Source organism: Myotis lucifugus, unplaced genomic scaffold, assembly GCF_000147115.1.
Source record: "Myotis lucifugus unplaced genomic scaffold, Myoluc2.0 scaffold_14, whole genome shotgun sequence".
In the NCBI taxonomy this organism is placed as follows: domain Eukaryota; kingdom Metazoa; phylum Chordata; class Mammalia; order Chiroptera; family Vespertilionidae; genus Myotis; species Myotis lucifugus.
In genome coordinates this window covers 133703-143814 of record NW_005871062.1, presented here as the reverse complement: position 1 = coordinate 143814, position 10112 = coordinate 133703, and the positions used below count along the sequence as shown (strand labels likewise).

Here is a 10112-nt window from a genome sequence, read left to right as displayed (position 1 = left end):
AAAGAAAGAAAGAAAGAAAGAAAGGAAGGAAGAAACCTTGCCATTTGTGACAACGCTGATGGACCTGCAGGGTACTGTGCGGGGTGAAGTGGGTCAGATAGAGAAAGACAAATGCTGTGCGGTTTCACTTATATGTGGAATCTAAAAAACAAACCAAAAAAGTGGCACAGAAAACAGAAACAGGCTCATAGATGCAGAGAACAGACTAATGGTTGCCAGATGGGAGCGGGAGTAGAGTGCCGGGTGGAAAAGGTGAAGGGAGTAAGAAGTACAAACTGGCAGTTACAAAATAATCATGGGGATATAAAGTACAACATAGGGAATATCGCTCACAAGTATATAAATGTCTAACCACTATCTTATACACAATATTTAATATAATACTGAATGTCAACTATAATTGGAATTTTTAATTTTTAAAAGAAGTACGCAGGAAAAGAATTCATATAAGGAATTCGTATGCCATGGAATACGATGCAGCAGTAAACCAGAAGGATCTCTTACCCTTCGAGACAGCATGGAAATAAGCCAGTCAGAGAAAGACAAGTATCACATGATCGCACTCATATGTGGAATCTAATGAACAAAATAAACTGACGAACAAAACAGATCCAGAGACACAGAAGCAGAGAACTGGCTGCGGAATTGCAGAGGGAAGGTGGGGGAGGTGGGGGAGGCCTGGGGTGGGGGTGGGGGTGGGGGTGGGGGCGGACTAGAAGGGGTCAATGGGGGAAAAAGGGGACATATGTAATACTTTCAACAATAAAGATTTAATTTTTTTTTAAAGTCAACTATGTATTCCATCACCAAAAGGATTTATTCAAGAAAAAGAAACTGGCCAGCATGGCTCAGTGGTTGAACATTGACCTATACACCAGGAGGTCACAGTTCAATTCCTGGTCAGGGCACATGCCTGGGTTGCAGGCTCGATCCTCAGTGTGGGGCATGCAGAAAGCAGCCGATCAATGATTCTCTCTCATCATTGATTTTCCATCTGTTTCTCCCTCTCCCTTCCTCTCTGAAATCTACCATATTTTTTTTAAATAATAAAAAGAAAAGATTGCAATCCAATACGTGCAGACATGGCCAGGCACGTGCATGAAGAACATCTACAGCTGTATAAGTACCACATGCTCACCAGCCGGGCCACCGGAGCAATCCTCCCACAGGCCCTTCTGATTTCTGTCCAGGTTAAGGTCTCTATTTTAATTTTATCACTGAAAACTGGTGGTATGGGGTGAGGCATGCAGCTCGCGGTGGGAATGCTGAATACTGTTACCTGGGAAAGGAGGAATAGATGGGGGAACTAGACAGGTGTCCCCTTGCTGAATTTCTTCTGTTGCTGCAGGGAAAGCAGTGCAGACTCACACCGAGGCTTGTCCTGTAACTGCCCACGTCAGTGCAGGGCGGGCTGGGTTTGTGTCCCCAGTCAGTGCAGTGGGTTTGGTATGTTATGCTAATCACAGAGTACAAGTCCTGTTCTTAGAGAAAAGCTTGAGCTACGTGCATAAATGTGTCTGCCGATGAAAATGAGTTCTTTAGGTATCAGAAGAAAGGAATTTCAAAGGGCGCATGGCTGGGAGCAGTTGAAGTGTAGTGACAAGATTTATTGGGGTGAAGGGAAATAACACACCCTTGGGATGTAGAGGGCAGGCACTCTCTAGTTGCAATTGCCCTGAGATCCCTGATAATCCTCTGTATGTAATTTCTTGGTTTGGGGGAACACACAGGCTTTCTTTCAAACTATCCAACCTACTTTTTTGGTTTTCCTGGACTTGTGCTGGATCCTCTTCCTAACCAATCCCTTTCCTGGACCTTCCAGGGTTCCACGCCCTTATTTAACCTGATTCTTTTTTTTTTGATATATTTTTTTATTGATTTCAGAGAGGAAGGGAGAGGAGAGAGAGATAGAAACATCAATGATGAGAGAGAATCATTTATCAGCTGCCTCCTACACGCTCCACACTGGGGATGGAGCTCGCCATCCAGGTTTATGTCCTAACCAGGAATCGAACCATGACCTCCTGGTTCATAGGTCGACGCTCAACCACTGAGCCATGCTGGCTGGGCCAAGTTGATTCTGTTCCCAGATTTTCCCAGGTTAGACTCTGCCCGTATGCTCCTACTGTGCATGCCCCAAAGTTCTGCTGCATCATCTAGTTTCCACCTGCACCATCTTGGTTTCTTCCTCTTCTTCTTTTTTTTAACCCTCACCCAAGGATATTTTTCCATTGATTTATAGAGAGTGTGGAAGAGAGAGAGGGAAAGACAGAGAGAAATATTGATGTGAGAGAAACACATCGATTGGTTGCCTTCTGCACATGCCCAGACCAGGGCCCAGGCTGAGGAGGAGCCTGCAATCAAAGTTCATGCCCTTGACTGGAATCAAACCCAGGACCCTTCAGTCCACAGGCCAATGCTCTATTCACTGAGGTAGGCTAGGGCTTTTTTTTTTTTTTCCTCCCACCATCTTGGTTTCTACTGGGCATGTGGCTAGCAAAGACATTTCCCCTGCTGTTTTTTTTGTTTTGTTTGTTTTCAAATATGTTTTTATTTATTTATTTATTTATTTATTTATTTATTTATTTTTAAAACATATTTTTATTTATTTCAGAAGAGGACAGGAGAGGCAGAGAGATGGAAACATCAATGATGAAAGAGAATCATTGATTGGCTTCCTCCTGCACACCCCACACTGGGGATTGAGCCTGCAACCCGGGCATGTGCCCCCTACCGGGAATGGAACAATGACCTCCTGGTTCGTAGGTCAATGCTCAACCACTGAGCCATGCCAGCCAGGCTTAAATATGTTTTTATTGATTTTAGAGAGGCGGCGGGGAGGGGGGGGCGGGGACATTGATGAGAGAGAAACATTGATTAGCTGCCTCCTGCAGGCGCCTATTGGGGATCGAGCCCACAACCCAGGCATGTGCCCTAACTGGGAATCGAACTGGTGACATGGGAGGATGCTCAGTCAACTGAGCCACACTGGCCAGGCTCCCCTGCTGTTTTTATTCCTCCTTCGGTTATCCGGTTATCACGGGTAATGACAAGTAGCAGATTCTACCTGCCCATTTAGGGGATTAAGTTCCTCAGTGGAGAATGAGGCTGTCACCTGGGGACCCTGTGAATGCTGTGGCTTCCTGGTGAATCAGGCTCAACGTCTAATTCAGCTCCCTAATGAATCAAGCTTAATGGTCAATTCCATTTGCTCTCTTCCTAACTAAGCAGCTACCTATGCTAATAGTTATACTAACCAAGTCCTATTTATTTTCATAGCCAGTGGAAATGCCATTTTGAGGATCTCCTAGAGCAGTGGTTCTCAACCTTGGCTGTACATTAGAATCACCTGGGAATCCTTTTAAAATCCTGATTTCCGGGCCTCATCTTCCAGAAATTCTGTTTCTTTGTTATGGGGTGGGGCCACAACATTAGTAACAAAGAAACAGAATTTCTGGAGGATGAGGCCCAGAAATCAGGATTTTAAAAAGATTCCCAGGTGATTCTAATGTGGCCAAGGTTGAGAACCACTGTCCTAGAGTTTCTGAAGCAGCCAGGATTTCATTATTTGTGCCTCTACTAAAAGCAGCAATGGCAACCTCAGATTGATCACTTATACATGCAAGCTCCGAGCACTAAGTGTCATCCATGAGTCAGCTCTTTAATTCTCCCTCAATCCTGTGAGGTTTATATTGTTATCTGACTTTCCTGATGAGGAACCTGAGGTTTAGGAGACATTGACTGGCTGCCTCCTGCATGCCCTCTACTGGGGATGGAAGCCACAAGGAAGGAATGTGCCCTGATCAGGAATAGAACCGGCAACCTCTTGGTGCACAGGATGACGCCCAACCAACTGAGCCACACTGGCCAGGGCTAAACCTGTAAATAATTTTTATATTTTATTTGAGCCAAACTGACAATTGGCAGAAAGTAAGATGCTCAAGATAAGTGACAGTTTGCAGTTCCTTTTATGCATTTGGAATTAAGGAGGGATTAAAGGAAGATTAAGTGAAGGTGGGAGAAAGCAAAGCCCCCGCTTTCTTTCAGGACAATTAACAAGATTACAGGACAATTAACAAGATTAGGCTCTCTTGAGGGTGGTTACATCTTGGAGGGGTACTGCTTCTGACGTTTCAAAGGTGTTAAACTGGATACACAAGAACAATGGGCAGGAATTTGTAACTTATTAAAGCACCCCTTTTTCGTCCGGTATCAAGATGTCCTTGTTGACATCTGCCAGATTCCTGTTCTGTTGCTTTACTTTGCCTTGTTCGTTATGATGTATCACACCTGAGAACAATAGTTGTTTAAGGTCAGGCTTTAACATTTCAAAGCCAAGAAGTCAGGAAAGGGTCACCATTTTTGAAGAAGTGACAAACTTGTTGTCAAACTTGTTTTTCTGTTCACCAGAGGTGGCATATGGGTGCTGATGGATAGGTCCACTAAGCAACGGGCTCAGACTCCCCTTCCTCTTTGAATCTGGGAAGCGAGAATCCCTAGCAAGAGGTGTTATATAAGTAAGTTCTTTGTCTGTTTGGGCTGTGTGGCTTATAAACAAGAGACATTTATTTCTCACAGTTCTAGAGGGTGGGAAGTCCAAGATCCAGGCAGCAGCTTGGTGAAGGACCCCTTCCTGGTTCATAGCCAGTGGCTTCTGGCTGTGTCCTTCATGGTAGACGGGGTGAGGGAGCACTGTGGAGGCTCATTTATGAAAACACTATCCCATTCATGATGGCTCCACCCTCATGACCTAATCACCTCCCCTCTAGGGCCCCACTTCCTGATGCCATTACATCAGGCTTTAGGATTTCAACATATGAATGGGAGGGGAGAGACCCTAGCAGTGAGTTCTCATCACTTTCTAAAGCAAGCATGTCAAACTCAAAGGCTAACACAGGCCACATAAACAAGGTTTAAGATTATGCGGGCCGCAAAAAAACAAAAGCTTCAATTTTCATAGAAACGTGGGTTTATTTCGATGGACATGCTGAATACAAAGGGCTGTAATAAATGAGTAATCGTTAACATAAAATAATAGAACATTTTAATAAAAATTAATTTTTCTTGAACATTAACTTACCAGACACTGAATAACTGCACAAATTAATAAGCGTAAAGCAAATAAACCTATTTTTCTTGTTCTCCAAAAGCGAAATATTTCCTGTTGCGCACACCACACAAGTCAGTCCAAGACTAAGATGTGGCAATCAGCTGCTAAAATATTCGCTGCTAGTATTAGTGGAGAGAAATGGTGCGCCTGCGCGTAAGGCGAGTAAGGGAAATGAATGCAACACGATTATAGTAATCAGTCGTTAGTGAACGTTGTAGTTCGTTATTATAATTATGTGTAATAGGATTTTGTAAAAATTAAGTTACGAAATTTTTATTAAAACGTTTCTTACCTACCGTTATATTGGCTGGGCTGCGAAAATATTCGTTGTGGGCCGCATGTGGCCCGAGGGCCACGAGTTTGACTTGCTTGTTCTAAAGGTTCCAGGGTGTGTGAAAGGTGGAGGGAGCGACTGAAGACAATGGAGTGGAGTGTGGTGCATTTTTTGCAGGGAATTGGATGGAATCCATTGAGAATTCCCAAGTTTATAGAATTGCAAGAGACAGGCTGCCATGCTTGCCTATGGATAGGAGCTGTGAACAGGACTGGGGCTGTGAGGCCCAGATTTGGAGGGCACCCTAATCCTACTCGCAAATGTTATATGTAGATACTTAGTAAATATGACCGGCAAGGAACAGGTTACTCAGCAGGTCTCTGTTCCCCTGTCTGTGAAATGGAGAGCATGAGACCCACTGTCCCAGACTGTGGAAAAGATCCAATGGGATGTGAGTGTAATCTTCCTGGCACCTAACAGGCACTTAGCGGATAGCAGCTGTTAGTCTTATCATTTTAATTTTACACAGATCCCTTTGCAGCGGTTCTCAACCTGTGGGTCGCGACCCCTTTGGGGGTCGAACGACCCTTTCACAGGGGTCGCCTAAGACCAACGGAAAACACATATATAATTACATATTGTTTCTGTGATTAATCACTATGCTTTAATTATGTTCAATTTGTAACAATGAAATTGGGGGTCACCACAACATGAGGGACTGTATTAAAGGGTCGCGGCATTAGGAAGGTTGAGAACCGCTGCTTTAGAGCTCGTTCAGATGATTGAACATGATAATAACTAACGAATGCTACCCTCAGCAGATGCAGATCTGTGGCTCCAGAGTGTACCCTGAGAAGTATCTCTAGGCTCCTGGCCCGATGTCTTGGCAGCGCCTTGATCTGAAGATGTCACCCCGGGTGCTGTGGGGCAGCCTCAGCCTGCTCCGCCTGGTGTGGTGTGTCCTTCCGCAGACAGGCTACGTGCACCCAGATGAGTTCTTCCAGTCACCGGAGGTCATGGCAGGTAAAGCGCCCATGTATGGCTGTGATACGTCACAGCAAAGTCTGGGTTGGAGCTGGTTGGATGTCCAGGGCGGGGGGACACAAGGCTGTGCAGATGAGCAGAAAACCAGTGAGCCCCTCTGGAGTAAGAACTTGCGAGTGGGGACCTCACATCTCCTTCCCGAGGGTGACGCTGACCTTCTGGATGATACTCGTGAAATGCCGGCCTCTTTGGTGTTTTCCTGTTTGGACCAACAGCAGAGGTCACTGAAAAGAAAAGCTGTTTTGTATTTCTCGGGGAAGGATTTGAGTTGGGCTTCTGCCGGGTTCTTGTTCCGGCATTAAGAAGGGTTCAGCAATCTGAAGAAGGGCTGTGTGTAACTTAATAAAGAGTCCAGAGATGAAGTGTAATTTTGAAAGGCATTTGGGGGTCAGAGGAGCCTAGCTTAAGAAACCAAGACCTCCTTGTGTCAGGACCCCATGCGTTTTATTAACACAATTTGTCCTGAGGCGAGGTGGAGATATACACTTCAAAGGGTAGGGTTTCGTATACAGAGTCCATTGTCAGATTGGAAGAATTAGCCTACAGCTGTTCAGGTGTTTGGCCAGTAGGAGGCAATAACATGTAGATTGAGATGCCCTGAGCTGTCTGGCAGCAAGCAATCAATTTAAGCATCCTTTTCAGGTTTGGGGAAATGTCCTTGCCACTCCAGATCCAGCCCTGCTGTCATGCTGGAATTGGCTTCCGGCAGGCTTCCTCAGTGCTTGGGAAAACTTACACAGAGAGGAAGGGAGGAGAGAGAGATAGAAACATCAATGATGAGAAAGAATTATTGATGGGATGCCTCCTGCACACCCCACACTGGGGATCCAGCCCAAAACCCAGCATGTGCCCTGACCAGGAATCAAACCATGACCTCCTGGTTCATTGGTCAACACCCAACCACTGTACCACACTGGCCAGGCTGTTGTTTTTAACCAAAAAAGTAGTTCTGGAATATTTCTCTCCACTCCCTTCTACTCCTGTCCCTGAACGGCAGTGGGACATTTCAGCATCTCATCCTTTAAGGATCATTCTCCCTCTAGGGATCATTTCCCCTCCTCAGCCTGGCCCAGTGAGAGTGGAGAACACAGAGCTCAGTCAGCATCTAGCAGCACTTGAGGATACACAGGTGCCCCCAGAAGCCTTTCTTTGTAAATGTGATCTGGTCCCTCTGCAAGTGCAAAGCCCTCTTCACAGGATGGAGAGCAAACCCCAGGCCAAACCAGCACCTGTTGTTTTGAGGGAAGCCATCGCACCCCTGAGCATGTTGCTCCCAACGCAGGTACCCTCTACCCAGTCCCCTGGGAAACTTTTCTTCTGTAGTTTTATATGAGGGCCGAGGGAACCCAGACCTGGATGCTCCATTGTTAGAATTTATCTACCAGGTGGTGTAGAGCACATCATGAAGATGGTTGCTAGGGACCGTAAGGGTTCTCAGATGCTGGGGGCACATGGCTTCCTCCTCTCGGTTCCATATGGCTGCTCGAGCTCCAGCCGTCAAGTCTAAAACCAAGTCTTTCCAGCCACTGATGGGCATGCCTGCTCTCTTCCAGGGCATTTTTGAAAGTCTCATACCATCTCCATCCCATCAGTCAGAATGTGTCACATGGCAACACCGAGCCTGCAAAGGAAGCTGAAAAATATAGCCTTCAAACCCGACCAAACATCCCACTGAAGAAGGGGGAGGGAGTGGATACTGGGGAGACTGTTTAGCTATTTCTGCCACGTGGCTCAACGCTGGATTTAACTTGAAAGGTCCAGTCTTCCTTTCCACACTTTTTAAAAAACCGGAGCCAGTGAAAAGCAGCCAGATTGAGCTGATCCTAGCTTTTCTGTTTCCCTTTTGACATAGAGAGAGAATGGCTAACAGGCTGGAGGAATAAGTAGGAGAAACAAAGAGCCCTAAACAAAACCAGCAATGTCGTCGAGCATGAGAAGCTGTGGGCCTGAGTTGAGGTGCAGAAATGAAGAGTTTGTTTCCTTCACCCCGCCCCTCAGCGCTCTGGGACACGGGGTGCAGGATCACAGGCCAGACTCAGGCAGCGAGTATTCTTTTAATGACACAAGTACTGCTTGAATATATTCTTCTTATGAAAAATTTAAATATCATAGACAAATCTAAAGTCACTTTTGACCATAGTCACATTGCTCATCCCCTTTCCCTTTCCCACACTGCCTACCCTGGAACACAGTCATAATTACAGAGACGGGTTTTTTATCTCACTTTGGAGACTTTAAACTCCGAGGAGAGGAATGGACCTCCCCCCTGATCCTCCCCATACACCTGTCAGGGCACATTGTCACCTCACATCTCAGGAATGGTTCCTTCCCAGGGGGGCCTCAGACGGCTGAACTCCCCTACATTCATTTCTAGTGCTGCATAACCAATCATCACAACCCCAGCAGCTTAAAACTGTCAGGCCACCGCTCTGTAAATTGGAAGTCCGGCATGGACTCTCTGCTCAGGGCATCACAGGGTTGAAATCAAAGTATGGCCGGGCCGAGTTCTTGTCTGGAAGCTCTGGGGGGAAATCTGCGTTCCAAGCTCATTCTTTATGTTGGAAGAATTTCGTTTATTTCAGCTATGGGACTAAAGCCCCCACTTCCTTGCTAAAAGTCAGCCAGGGGCTGATCTCGGCTCCTAGATCATGCCTTGCCAACGGCCCCCTCCATCTGAGACCGCAATGGTGCATCAAATCGTTCTAATGGTTTGAATCTCTGACGTCCTTTTCTGCTTTTAAAGGGCTCGTGTGATTATGTCAGGCCCATCTGCATTATCTCCCTGTCTGATGTTCTGCTGTCCCCCGGGACATAAACTAATCACAAGAGGAAAATCCATCATCTTCACAGTCCCAGGGTTGATCCGGGGAGTGTACGCTAGGGGGCTGGAAGATCCAGGTGGCCATCCTGAAGTGTTATTGTCGACCGTGTTCTCTGAGCTTGGGACTGGCTCACCCCCACTTCTCTCCGCAGAGGACATCCTGGACATCGAGGCCGCCCGGCCCTGGGAGTTTCATTCCAGCAGCGCCTGCCGCACGGTGGTCTTCCCGCTGCTGACCTCCGGCTTTGCCTTCTGGCTGCTCAAGATCTGGAAAGAACTGGGCCCGTGGTCTGGCCTGGTAAGTGGCTATGCGCTGCTGGTGGGGCCCCGGCTCCTCCTCACTGCCCTCTCCTTTGCCCTGGACGTGGCCATATACCACCTGGCCCCGCTGTGGAGGGCGGAGCGCTGGAACGCCCTGGTCTTGCTGTCTGGTTCCTATGTCACCCTGGTCTTCTACACAAGGACCTTCTCCAATGCCATCGAGGGACTGCTCTTTGCATGGCTGCTGGTACTGGTATCGCCCCGTGTAGCTCGGAGCCCCGCACCCGGGAAGCCTGCTCGAGGCTCGTGGTGGCACAGCTGGCTTCTTGGGACCATCCTGGCTGCCGGCTTCTTCAACCGGCCCACCTTTCTGGCCTTCGCTCTGGTTCCCGTGTTCCTCTGGGGCATTTGCGGAGCCACGAACTCTGCCTTCAAGTCACTGACCAAGGCAGCCCTGGGGCTCCTCCCAGGAGCGACCCTCACAGCAGCAGTGTTTGTGGCTGCGGACAGCTGGTATTTCTCCAGTCCGTTTACTAAAAGACCCAATACCCTTGTCCTGACACCTGCCAACTTCTTGCAGTACAACCTGGATCCTCAAAACC

At 47.2% G+C, this 10112-nt stretch overlaps 1 protein-coding gene across 1 annotated transcript in view; it reads left to right on the top strand.

The window, feature by feature from the left end:
* The first annotated feature begins 5448 nt into the window (after positions 1-5448).
* Positions 5449-10112, top strand: part of PIGZ (phosphatidylinositol glycan anchor biosynthesis class Z) — a 6180-nt gene continuing 1516 nt past the window's right edge. Inside the window, 3 exon segments of the mRNA XM_023750492.1 lie at positions 5449-5490; positions 6251-6407; positions 9402-10104. Coding sequence (XP_023606260.1) covers positions 5449-5490; positions 6251-6407; positions 9402-10104 — 902 coding nt within the window.